The 14,126-nt window shown below is 37.2% G+C and overlaps 1 protein-coding gene across 12 annotated transcripts in view; it reads right to left on the bottom strand.

Annotated features, from left to right (window-relative positions):
* The window catches only part of PATJ (PATJ crumbs cell polarity complex component), a 352,223-nt gene that overhangs the window by 220,402 nt on the left and 117,695 nt on the right, over positions 1-14,126 (bottom strand). For all 12 annotated transcript variants that reach the window (XM_059923762.1, XM_059923772.1, XM_059923791.1 and 9 more), the window contains exons 23-24: positions 5,683-5,754; positions 709-886 (exon numbers count right to left, since the gene is read on the bottom strand). In XM_059923762.1, coding sequence (XP_059779745.1) covers positions 709-886; positions 5,683-5,754 — 250 coding nt within the window. The remainder of the gene's footprint in view (positions 1-708; positions 887-5,682; positions 5,755-14,126) is intronic.

Raw genomic sequence — 14,126 nt, 5'->3', positions numbered from 1 at the left:
TGGATTTTGAAATCTCATTTCCATTTTATGTGGAAACTGAAAATAAAATAGGTTTCATAATTTGTCCAAGAGCAAAGAAAAAAACAAGCAGGACAATCTAGACTTCAACCCATGATCTCCAGAGCTCTTTTCATTGTTTCAGAGCTAAAACACCACAGCTGATGTTTAGCATCATAAAGCATGAATCAACAAGCAGATTCTGGGATTAAAGATATTCAATATGATGTCATCCAATAAACCTAATGCAAAGAAATGTATCAGACTCAGACCTCTTAGTGCCTTGATGTGCCCTTCAAACTCCACTCTGCAAAGCCTGCCATGTATAAAGGACGGACTCACCTCTCCCCCAATACAGTCTTCCACTTTCAGGGTCAACTCTGGGAGGACAGCACGGCTATCCCACTGACATATACAATTCAGAGTTTGTTAAAGACTGTGGGAGAAGCATGATGTCCACCATCTGCCTCATTCTGTCAAATTGTGTTTTTTCAGTCAGCTGAGGCTTTTTGTTTTATCATTTTATATGCTATCAGCTCAGCTTTAGAATCTCATAAAATTGTGCAAACATGCAAACTAAAGCATCTGAATAAAATACACCAATTGTACACACATATACCCCAACACATAAAGGAAGGACTTCTGGTTAAATGATCATTTTACTGTCTTACAGTACATTTCAAACAAAAACAAAATTTTAACACTATTTACCTCAAGTATTTTATCTCCAGTTTTAAGAGCATTTGTTTTTCCTGCTGGACTGTCTTCCAAAACTTGTTTGATAAATATACCCTTAAGCTCCTCTCCATTCTTCAGGCGTTTTATCACAGTTTGTCCACCAACAATACTAATACCAAGAGATACATCCGGTTCTCTAAAAATCTCAACACTGTAAAAACAAAAAAACAAAATTCACTCATGAACAAGGTAATTTGTTGTACTGGCACTGTGTTTAATGTGTACCATACCCTTGTGACTCATATTCTATATAAATATATTTTCACAAATGTTATAGAAGTTATACCTAGCTCCAAAATTATAAGATTCTATCAATAATTCATGGCATATGTGAAAGTGTAAATTCTGAAAAAGATTTCCAAAACAACAAATACAACTCTTAATATTGAGAGATTTAGCAAGGACTTAATGTTCTCATCTCCCACCACCATATATTTTTTGTGATGAGTCCCTTTCATCTATATCATAACATTAGCAAAGAATGAATTAAGGAAATAACTAATGGGTGGAAAAAAAAAATCAAGAAAGTCACATGTATCATTATGGCAAAAAGCAGAAACCTTCAGAATAAAATAAACTTGCCCCTGAGAGGCTCACTGCCCATACTGCTTTTCCCAGTCAGCCATTTTAACCTGCGGTTCTTTACGTGGAGGACAGATTTTTTTTTTTTTTTTTTTTTTAATAAAGCAAAGGTAAATTTATTAGAACTTGCTGAGGTAAGGGAGAACACCGCCTTGAAGGAGTTTTAACACATTATTTTTTATTTTTTTAGGTATTTTATTCTTTTTGTTGCAATGGTAAATGGGAGTGTTTCCATAATTTCTCTTTCAGATTTTTCATCATTAGTGTATAGGAATGCAAGAGATTTCTGTGCATTAATTTTGTATCCTGCAACGTTACCATATTCATTAATTAGCTCTAGCAGTTTTCTGGTGGCATTTTTAGGATTCTCTATGTATAGTATCATGTCATCCGCAAACAGTGACAGTTTTACTTCTTCTTTTCCAATTTGTTTTCCTTTTATTTCTTTTTCTTCTCTGACTGCCGTGGCTAGGACTTCCAGAACTATGTTGAATAATAGTGGTGAGAGTGGACATCCTTGTCTCGTTCCTGATCTTAGAGGAAATGCTTTCAGTTTTTCACCATTGAGAACGATGTTGGCTGTGGGTTTGTCATATATGGCCTTTATTATGTTGAGGTAGGTTCCCTCTATGCCCACTTTCTGGAGAGTTCTTATCATAAATGGGTGTTGAATTTTGTCAAAAGCTTTTTCTGCATCTATTGAGATGATCATATGGTTTTTATTCTTCAATTTGTTAATATGGTGTATCACATTGATTGATTTGCGTATATTGAAGAATCCTTGCATCCCTGGGATAAATCCCACTTGATCGTGGTGTATGATCCTTTTAATGTGTTGTTGGATTCTGTTTGCTAGTATTTTGTTGAGGATTTTTGCATCTATATTCATCAGTGATATTGGTCTGTAATTTTCTTTTTTTGTAGTGTCTTTGTCTGGTTTTGGTATCAGGGTGATGGTGGCCTCATAGAATGAGTTTGGGAGTGTTCCTTCCTCTGCAAGTTTTTGGAAGAGTTTGAGAAGGACAGGTGTTAGCTCTTCTCTAAATGTTTGATAGAATTCACCTGTGAAGCCATCTGGTCCTGGACTTTTGTTTGTTGGAAGATTTTTAATCACAGTTTCAATTTCATTACTTGTGATTGGTCTGTTCATATTTTCTGTTTCTTCCTGGTTCAGTCTTGGAAGGTTATTCCTTTCTAAGAATTTGTCCGTTTCTTCCAGGTTGTCCATTTTATTGGCATAAAGTTGCTTGTAGTAGTCTCTTAGGATGCTTTGTATTTCTGCGGTGTCTGTTGTAACTTCTCCTTTTTCATTTCTGATTTTATTGATTTGAGTCCTCTCCCTCTTTTTCTTGATGAGTCTGGCTAATGGCTTATCAATTTTGTTTATCTTCTCAAAGAACCAACTTTTAGTTTTATTGATCTTTGCTATTGTTTTCTTTGTTTCTATTTCATTTATTTCTGCTCTGATCTTTATGATTTCTTCCCTTCTGCTAACTTTGGGTTTTGTTTGTTCTTCTTTCTCTAGTTTCTTTAGGTGTAAGGTTAGATTGTTTACTTGAGATTTTTGTTTCTTTAGGTAGGCTTGTATAGCTATAAACTTCCCTCTTAGAACTGCTTTCGCTGCATCCCATAGGTTTTGGGTCGTCGTGTTTTCATTGTCATTTGTCTCTAGGTATTTTTTTATTTCCTCTTTGATTTCTTCAGTGATCTCTTGGTTATTTAGTAACGTATTGTTTAGCCTCCATGTGTTTGTCTTTTTTACGTTTTTTTCCCTGTAATTCATTTCTAATCTCATAGCGTTGTGGTCAGAAAAGATGCTTGATATGATTTCAATTTTCTTAAATTTACTGAGGCTTGATTTGTGACCCAAGATGTGATCTATCCTGGAGAATGTTCCGTGCACACTTGAGAAGAACCTGTAATCTGCTCTTTTTGGATGGAATGTTCTATAAATATCAATTAAATCTATCTGGTCTATTGTGTCATTTAAAGCTTCTGTTTCCTTATTTATTTTCATTTTGGATGATCTGTCCATTGGTGTAAGTGAGGTGTTAAAGTCCCCCACTATGATTGTGTTACTGTCAATTTCCTCTTTTATAGCTGTTAGCAGTTGCCTTATGTATTGAGGTGCTCCTATGTTGGGTGCATATATATTTATAATTGTTATATCTTCTTCTTGGATTGATCCCTTGATCATTATGTAGTGTCCTTCCTTGTCTCTTGTAACATTCTTTATTTTAAAGTCTATTTTATCTGATATGAGTATAGCTACTCCAGCTTTCTTTTGATTTCCATTTGCATGGAATATCTTTTTCCATCCCCTCACTTTCAGTCTGTATGTGTCCCTAGGTCTAAAGTGGGTCTCTTGTAGACAGCATATATATGGGTCTTGTTTTTGTATCCATTCAGCCAGTCTATGTCTTTTGGTTGGGGCATTTAATCCATTCACGTTTAAGGTAATTATCGACATGTATGTTCCTATGACCATTTTCTTAATTGTTTTGGGTTTGTTTTTGTAGGTCCTTTTCTTCTCTTGTGTTTCCCACTTAGAGAAGTTCCTTTAGCATTTGTTGTAGAGCTGGTTTGGTGGTGCTGAATTCTCTTAGCTTTTGCTTGTCTGTAAAGCTTTTGATTTCTCCATCAAATCTAAATGAGATCCTTGCTGGGTAGAGTAATCTTGGTTGTAGGTTCTTCTCTTTCATCACTTTAAGTATATCATGCCACTCCCTTCTGGCTTGCAGAGTTTCTGCTGAGAAATCAGCTGTTAACCTTATGGGAGTTCCCTTGTATGTTATTTGTCGTTTTTCCCTTGCTGCTTTCAAGAATTTTTCTTTGTCTTTAATTTTTGCCACTTTGATTACTATGTGTCTCGGCGTGTTTCTCCTTGGATTTATCCTGTATGGGACTCTCTGCGCTTCCTGGACTTGGGTGGCTATTTCCTTTCCCATGTTAGGGAAGTTTTCCACTATAATCTCTTCAAATATTTTCTCTGGTCCTTTCTCTCTCTCTTCACCTTCTGGGACCCCTATAATGTGAATGTTGTTGCGTTTAATGTTGTCCCAGAGGTCTCTTAGGCTGTCTTCATTTCTTTTCATTCTTTTATCTTTAGTCTGTTCCACAGCAGTGAATTCCACCATTCTGTCTTCCAGGTCACTTATCCGTTCTTCTGCCTCAGTTATTCTGCTATTGATTCCTTCTAGTGTAGTTTTCATTTCAGTTATTGTATTGGTCATCTCTGTTTGTTTATTCTTTAATTCTTCTAGGTCTTTGTTAATCATTTCTTGCATCTTCTCAATCGTTGCCTCCATTCTTATTCCGAGGTCCTGGATCATCTTCACTATCATTATTCTGAATTCTTTTTCTGGAAGGTTGCCTATCTCCACTTCATTTAGTTGTTTTTCTGGGGTTTTTTCTTGTTCCTTCATCTGGTACATAGCCCTCTGCCTTTTCATCTTGTCTATCTTTCTGTAACTGTGGTATTTGGTCCACAGGCTGCAGGATTGTAGTTTTTCTTGCTTCTGCTGTCTGCCCTCTGGTGGTTGAGGCTATCTAAGAGGCTTGATGGGAGGCTCTGGTGGTGGGTAGAGCTGCGGAGGACAGATTTTATAGCTCCAAAGGCTGGAAAGGTTTTCTCTTCTTCCTACATCCACATCATTTTCATAAAGTATAGAATAAAACTTGCCCCTCAAAATATTATGAATTTTGTTCAAACTGCACAGACATGGCCAACAATTAATTCCAAAAAGTAGCTCAGAAAACAGCTCCTAAGAGTTTTTAAGACAAAACTCAAAAGTGCAAGAAAAATACAATTTGGGTGGCATGGTGGAATTAATAATGCATGAAGATAGAGACAGCAGCTAAAGGAAGACTTTTATAACCTTAATAAAGTGCAGCCCTGGTGACTATGTAAAACCATGAGAGTATTCAAGGGAGCATGGGCCCAACACACTCTGTTAGTGAAAACGAGGCATAAACTTGGACTAACACAAGGGGAGGAGGGTGCTATGTGATAGAAGCCTTAACTATTGGTGTTGTTTGGAAAAAAGAGCTTCTTTACTGCATTCAAGGCAGCCCTACCTGCTTTGCTTAGTGATACAGTGAGAAAGTATACTTAGTCCATCACAGATGGACATTTGTAAGTTGCTTTCTCTGAAAGAGTATGACAAAGATTTTCCTAATATTGGTTACGGCCATTTTGCCTGGCTAAAAATCTCTAGATAAGACAAAATGAAACTAAAATTTAGGCCAGCGTACGTGTGAACTATGGCAATCATTAGAAAACGACTGAATGACACTATGAAGTTAAAGAAAAGAGCAACTAATTGCATTGTCCTATTGAGAAAGCCAATAATGTCATCAACATACATTCTTGGTGGTCCCCAGTGGCTGAAGTTTGGAGTTTCTTCTCCTTCACCTTCTTCTCTCTCAGGTAATTCACTGAGGAGAGAGAAAGGGAAAAACACACACACATATAACTTACAACACACTCTTATTATTAAAGGTTCTTGAAGTTTTACATTACACAATCTATATGTAGTTAAATTGTTCTTAATTTCTAAGCTTTAAAAATATTTACATCAATAGTTAACTATCCATACAAAGCAAAGATACATTGCTTTAGCATTCAACTTAACAAATATCCACCCAGCACCAGAAAATCATTGATTATAAACACTTTTATTGGTGACACTCTAGATGTTATGTTCTAAAAATCTGTGTTTGAATTTGTATGATTTCACATTTGTTTCTATAACAGCATTTAAATATTATAAAATATATTTCTTAAAATTTGGTGTGATTGACCAGCTAACAGTCTAGTATAAACTTACACAAACAGCTGAAATGATTAAACAGTCAGTAAACATGATCATTCTTTCTAGATTTTTCTGTCTCTCTAACCCTAAATTATTTCCCTGTCATTTGTATCCCATAAATATTTTGTGTAGTTACACAGCACTTTTCAGTTTACAGAGAGACTTCTTAAACAATGTGATTCTCCCACCTACCACCACCATACTTTCACCCATCAAGTTATGTTAATATGGAACTGCCTAGCGGGATACTGTAAAATGCTGAATTACAGAGTAGTTATAAAAGTAATGTTATCTCATAGGGTAGAGACACTACAATCTATTATCTGGAAGAGGAGTCAGGATTTCTAAGCTCCAGTCTAACCTGTACCACAAAATATGTGTGTGCCTTTGGACCACCAAATGAAATCACTTATGTGATACTGTCAGTTGTATTACTCTACACAAAAATGTAGGGACTACCTCTTCCATTTCATTTTCACAAAAACCCTGTGAAGTAAGCACAGCAGGTTATATTACTATATTTTCCCCACAAGGCTCAGAGAAGGCTCAGATATACTACACAATCTCTCCACAGTATCCAAATCTTTCTTTCAGCATGAAGTTTCAATGCTCCATTCTCCTCTGAACTCTCAAATAAGTCCTATAAAAAGTATAAAACTCCAGCTACTTGCCACTCTACAACTTTCTAGGATATAATGGTTTAAGGCTGTGTGAAAAGGAGAAAGTGAAAAAATTGGGACAATCTAAAAATCAGTTAAGGAATTGAGATCATTAGGGATCACTGACATCTCACCCACTGCAGACAGCCTTCTTGCCTTAGCCAGTCTATTTTTTAAGATTAAAAGCATCGTAGAATTCAAGGAAAAACAACTTGGCAGATACTTGCCAGTTACTTATCTAATGTCTTCTCTCCCCATCTTCCTTACCCAACAACATAACCTCCCTTTATTCCAGGTGGCACTATGCCTAGCTTTAAAAAAATAACTTTTCTGGACTTCCCTTCAGCTAATGGTAACTGTGTGCCATAGTTCTGATCAGCAACAAGGAAGCAAAAGTCCCCAGATGAGATTTCCTGGGAAACTCACTAAATGGAGGGAGAATCAGCTGACAGGAGCCTTTTGCTCTATGCTCTTCCCCTTCTTCTTGCCTAGAAGGCAGAGGTGATTATTGGTCGTGAAGCATCCATCTTAAAATCATGAAGAAACCATGAGGACTAAAGCAATACATTGACGACAGCAGAGCAGAAAGAAGATGTCTAAGACCCTAACAGGACTTCTTCAGGACTTTTTTACATGAAAAAAATTAAGCCCTAGTTGAGTTACGCCACACTAAAAGTGTGTGTGGGGAGAGGGGGCGGGAGATTCAGTTTATAAGCAGCTAAATGCAATCACTAAATGATACACACATGATTCCACCAATTTAAGTGAAGTCTTCACTTTATCATATCACATTATTATTCTTGGCACGTATGCATATACGTTCATTGGATAATTACAATCATAGCATAAACTTTCATATTTTGATTATCCTATAATAGTAACAAGGATTAAATGAGATATGACTGGCATTTAACTGAGGCTCAACCAATATGCATTTCCTTTACAATTTTTTCACTTGAATTTATATCAAAATTTTCCCCAAGATTATCATAAGCTTCATCATTTCTTATTTAATAGCATCTTAATAGTCCATGGTATTGATGTAATTTAATTTGTCTGCTATCCCAAAATATAATGCACTTAGATTATGTCTTGTTTATATGGAATATAGACATTAATGCAAGGAATATCTTCATGCTCTGCTGTATTTTAGTATTCTCCTTTAAGTAGATATTAATTGAAGTAAGACTGAAAGCTAAAAACCAAACCAACACTGAAACCTTCCTCCTCTCCATTTTCCACTTTCCTGTACCCTAATTGTGACAGGTGTGATAATATGAAATAAATATTTGGTCCTTGTCCCTGGTTCCTGCCACAGAGCTTCTAAAACCCTTGGAATTTTCCAAATGATAGGGGTGACAGGAGCATTTTTTGTTATTCATGACAAGCCCCTCTCAACCATACCTGAGTTGATGTTAATAAGGTGTCTCCAGGTAGGACTACAGACAGTTTCAGGATGGGGGCTGATTGCCAGAGAAGCAGCTATGTGATTAGAGTTAGAACTTTCAGCCCTACCCCCACCTCTGGGACGGGGAAAGGGGCTAGAGATGGAGCGCAGTCACCAATGGCCAATGATGTAATCAATCATGGCTGCATAATGGAGCCGCCATAAACCACTCCCCCACCCCACCCCCTCCAAACAACAGGGTTGAGAGAGAGCCTGCAGGTTGGAGGACACATTAAAGTGCTGGGAGGGTGATGTGGCCCAAGAGAGCATGGAAGCTGTTGCATCCCACATACCCCCTTCCCTGGCTTATGCATCTCTTCCACTTGGCTAGTCCAGAGTTGCACCCTTTGTAATAAACCAGTAATAGTGAAGTACTTTCCTGAGTTCTGTGAGCCATCCTAGCAAATTATCAAACCTTAGGAAGGTGTTATGGGAACCCTCAATTTATAGCCAGTTGGTCAGAAGTAGAGTTGGCAACCTGGAATTTGTGACTGGCATCTGAACTTGGGGCGGTCTTACGGGACTGAGCCCTTAACCTGTGGGGACTGCACTAACTCCAGGTAGTTAATGTCAGAATTGAAATGAATTTTAGGATACACAGTGTCCAGAGAATCAGAGAATGGGTTGTTGGGTGGAGGAAAAAACTCACACATTTGGTGTCAACAGTTTGTGAGCAAAAACAATTCATGATAGGTATTAAGAAAAAAAAAGTACGTGTTTTTATTATGGCACATGTATAATATCATTATAAGAATTAAATTCTTAAATTTAAAATTACCTAAAATAGAATGGAAACCAAGCTTTAACATTAGTATGGGCTATATGCTTTTCTATTAAAAAAAAATTAAAATAAAAAATATCCTAAACTGCTGGCTTTCACATACAATATTAAGCAAAGGGGGAAAAATTTTGTCTAAAATATGGACAATTTTAGTTTTCTTTAAGAAAATGTAGGACAAAAGGATTTATTCTGTTAGAAGAGACTTTTTCAAAGCATATTATCCTTTTTCAGGAAATTGATAAACACATATTTTGTTCACATTACTTCATACCTAAAGAGGGATAAAACTTTCAAAAACATAGTGTGATTAGTTTTAGAAATACAGTCACAGGATACAAGCAACTATACAAAATAATGTAGTCACTTTACACTGATAAATGCATATACCTTTCAACCCAAATTAAAATTTAACTGAGAAAGTAAAATACTTTTACTGCACATATTAAGGTGTAAATTTGCACAAATGTACTTGAATCTTTCACAAGAGAATTCTAACCTCTAATTTTATAATTTGCACTTTGATTAAACATGGTCAATAGCTCAATCAGTTAGAATCTCAAATCTTAAAATAACTGAACTTTTGCCTTTTACATTTAACCAGAGTTTTATAACCACTTTTTCCCTAAAGGAATTAACCATCTAATAGAAACAATGCTTTTTATTTTTAGTTCAGTCCTTTATAACAAATGCCCAAAGTTATAATTCTTTACAGATTTGGGATGAAAGATGGAGTGCCCCATTAATGAACAAGTGGATATTAATAGTAAGACTTCATCATAATATACAATGTCTTTGAGAATAAAATTTTCAACATCATAAAAAATCAGATGAATCTAGATGGCCAAGGTGACCTTTTTTTTTCCCACAAATGATAATATTTTATTATAGAAAAAGCATCCCAAATATAGGATTTCGTAAACACTGGTAGGTGAACAAGTGCAACTTTAAGAGTAAATACAAAGTAAAGAGGCAAAACCTACAAGCATTCTGCCTTTATGAGAAAATGTACTGTTCTCCTGCAGAGGTGATCCCACCCAGAGCACAAATGTGGCTCCATCTCCCATAAAGGCATCAGGTTTGCTTTCTGAACTATGCCCAGTCTAACAATTTCAAAATGATGGCAAGAATATACCTTTTTTTCATGTGAAACTTCTATATACTAAACCGTATGAGGGTCAAGCAAACTCAGCACCCCAAAATGATGTAAGCAAGAAGGGTTATGGTTGTACCTATCTCAAGATTTCTTTTTCCTCTTAAAATATAGATTCTATATGGCAATTTTCTGTGACACACCACAGGGAATATGAGCATTTGGAACCAGGCAGAATAGGCACTAGTGTTTTCCAAACCAGTAGGGCTAGTTATACAAATGTTACACTATGACTTTGAAGTTACAAAGCAAATTATTACCTGATACCAGTATACATAAAAAATTAGGCATTCTTGTACATGAAAGTTTAAAATGACACAGGCATGGTGCTCAGTAAAAGAAGCCATATACAAAAAAGTACCTACTGTATGATAACATTTACATGAGTTCTAGAACAGAAAAAATAATTTACAGTATTAGAAGTCAGGGGCAAGGGGGAACTTTCTGGGTGGATGGAAATGTTCAATATCTTGATTGGGGTGTTGGTAACATGAATGTATACATTTATCAAAATTAAGAAAATTGTCCTGTAAGATTGCATTTAAGACATTTGTTAAGAAACAGAAGTTTAAGCCATAAAGGGTAAGTTGCTTCCTTAGGTCTCTCCCTTTTCTCTTCTGACCTTCTGTAGAGCCTGGGTTAGCAATCAAATATCTAATTATATTTTCATAGGCATTCATGTAATATTCTTATGTGCCTCTTGTCCTAATTTCTCACATTCATCTTCACCTGCAGTGACTGGCATCTGCAACAGCATGCAACAGCATGGTAAAAACAGGAAAGTGTCACATACATGAGGCCACAAACTCCTTGGAAACTTCCCCTTTTTACTCCCAACTCAAACATTCCAGAGTAGTCCTCTCTCAAATGTACACATTTATTGTCTCCCTTACCCTCAGTCTTCTACCAGTATTCTGAATTTACACATAATTTTTGGCAGTGGAACTCAAAGGTAAAACTATTAGATACCCACCATTTACTTAGAAGGCACTAAATGCCAAGCAGTGCTGGGGACTTAAAATATCACATTAACTCACTTAATCCTTTCCCCAGCTATGACACTCTGCCTCCTATTTCACCTCCCACCATTCAAAACAAAGTATCCAATACCTGAAAGTATTTCTTTTCATTTGCATTCTATTATACCTACAACATGATTTTTTTTTTCAATTTAGAATATGCCTTTCACCTCAAGTTCATCATCCTACCAGGCTTTAGCCTCTGACACCTTCCTTGTTTTACTTACTGTGACTTGATTCTATTTTATTTCTTAAAAAAAAAAAAAAAACAACTCTACAATCTCCTTGAGTGTTTTAATAAACTCAGCAACAATGAATACCCTAGTTACACCTCAGGGCCCATGATCCTATCACTGTCATCCAGCATCATTGCCAGCCGCCTTTCATTAAACATTTACTATGTTCAAGGCATTATACGAAGCCCTTTATATTCACTCTTACTGAACCTTAGAACTACCTACTTTACAAGTGAGGAAATACAGACACAAGGGAAACCCTCTCAGGGTCATGAAGTCATAAATAACAAAGAGCATATTTGAACAGCAACAAAATATATCTATACTGCAAATCTCCTATTAGTCTGAGAAATGCCATGTCCCCCACTGATGGGCACACCCATGTCTTCAGGCAGCAGGTGATGACAGTAGTGAGTTAGAAAAAGACTAAAACAAGGTGAATTCTGAAAACTGGATCTCAAGTGACTTTATGAAGAAAGAAGGATACTCAGAACAAGATCACTTAGATCCCTTTCAGAGTTACCGTGCTCCGCCTGCCCACCGTCCTCCCTTCCTAGAGATCGCCAGTTTCAGGGTGCATCTAACCTCTTAATATCAGTCCTGCCTCCAAAGGTAAGGAGAAGTTGGCTTGATGCAAAAGCACAGTGCACAGTGAATAACTCTGCTGGGCCCTACACAAAAATTAATGCAAAGAAGAAACTGTAAAATAGCATATAGCATTTAGCACTAGATGACACCCTGATGATCTGAAAGACTATATTCTGAAAAGAATCTATGCATTACTCAGGAAGTCTCCTGAGTAGCAATAAATATTCACCTATGAACCTAACTCCATGGGGCATACCCTGAAAGATTAAAAGGGGTAGTATGATTTACAGGAACTGTTCTGGAGCCTGCTGAGATTTAAATATACCCTAAATCTATGACGGCAAGCCAAAAAAACAGCATTCAAATGCAAGACTGATCTCCCAAGACAAAGATTAGGCTGGAGCCCTTAAATGTCTGTGCCAGCACAAGAAAACAGCTTGTCGAAGTACTCACTTCAGGAGTAAAGCGTTATCTCCTCTCTCTGAAGCTGGGAGACTTGAGTAAGACACAACTGGCAGAATGTTTCACCTTCTGCAGAAGGAAGGAAGGGTGGGCTTGGAAATTTGTTTAAATCTTTTCCAATCTACAATTACAGTCCTATAGCCTGAAAAGCAGCCTCATTTCTGAATTCTTGGGCCAGATTCAATTATTAACACTCAGCACAAGAGAAATTTAAAAAATAAAAGTATCTCATTTGAAAAGTAATTTGATCACATAAAAAAGTTGAAACATGTTCCTAACTCCTCCAGCACTTCCACTGCCAAGCATCTCTCTTAAAAAAAAACAAACCCTGGCTGTTTGACACTGCGTTCCGTTCCTCTGGGAGCTGCTTCGATCCCTTGCACGAGGACCCTGGGCCTGTCAGCTTCCTCCCCTCTACACCCTGGTCCAGGTCTGCCGAGTGAAGAGCCACCAGATTCCTCCAACTAGTTGGGCCTATGGGTCTTCCCTTTCCACTCAGAGATGAGCTACACAGAAGCCAGACAACTTTTTACTAAGGTTCTATCTAAAACTCTAGGCAAAGGCCACAGGTCGCTGAACAGAGAAGTGATATAAGTCGGAGACACTTCATATAACACAAAATCTTTCCTGGACTAAGGTTTCAATAAAAGCATTAAGATTCTTTTCCCATATAGGTTATTACAGAACACTGAGTAGAGTTTCCTGGGCTACACAGTAGGTCCCTATTAGTTATCTATTCTATGCATATGTTAATCCCAGTCTCCCAATTTATCACTTCCCCCCCATGTTTCCCCTTTGGTAACCATAAGTTTGATTTCAAGATCCGTGAGTCTGTTTCTGTTTTGTAAATAAGTTCATTTGTATCATTTTTTTAATTAGATGCCACATGTAAGTGATATCCTATGATATTTGTCTTTCTCTGTCTGACTTACTTCACTTAGGATGATATACATCTATATATGTATAACTGATTCACCTGTTGTACACCTGAAACTAACACAACATTGTAAGTGAACTATACTCCAATAAAAATAAATAAATAAATAAAGCATTAAGGCCAATTAATCCCACCCCTTTCTCATCTCTGTTATGCTTTGCAACACCTCCAATTCCTTTGTTCGCCTCTCCTGTCCTGTACTCACAGTGCTACACGGCTCTGGTTTTTCTTTCAGAGGTGCTTCTGTTCCCATACCCCACCCCCAAGGCCCCACCCCCCCACCCGAGCCAAACTACCTGTCACACTCCAAGGAATCTCCTTGAATTGTAAAGAAACCACCCCACACCCTAACTTCTTCTCTCAGTGTTCTCTCCACCTCCTCTGTTCTCTCAACAGCTTCCGCTTCTCTGCCACGGATGCCACACTTGAGTGGGTGACACTCCCTCTCTCACTCCCTGGCAGGCTGGGAAAACGGAGTCAATATTTTTCTAAATTCCTTCCCACCACTAGGCCATCACTCTCCTACCCTTGTTTCAAAAGCTAATCTCTACTCTCACACCTCTCCTTTCATGGCCCACTTTACTAGCACCCCATCATTCTGAGTAAATAACCTTTCTCCTAAATGACAGAAAAAAAAAAAATCAAGGTCATTGGGCAAGAATCTCCTTGGATTCCAGTCCTCAAGGTACTAATAGTACTGCATTTGTACCTTCCTT

This window comes from Balaenoptera ricei, chromosome 1, assembly GCF_028023285.1.
Source record: "Balaenoptera ricei isolate mBalRic1 chromosome 1, mBalRic1.hap2, whole genome shotgun sequence".
In the NCBI taxonomy this organism is placed as follows: Eukaryota; Metazoa; Chordata; class Mammalia; order Artiodactyla; family Balaenopteridae; genus Balaenoptera; species Balaenoptera ricei.
This window is presented reverse-complemented; position numbering and strand designations above follow the sequence as displayed.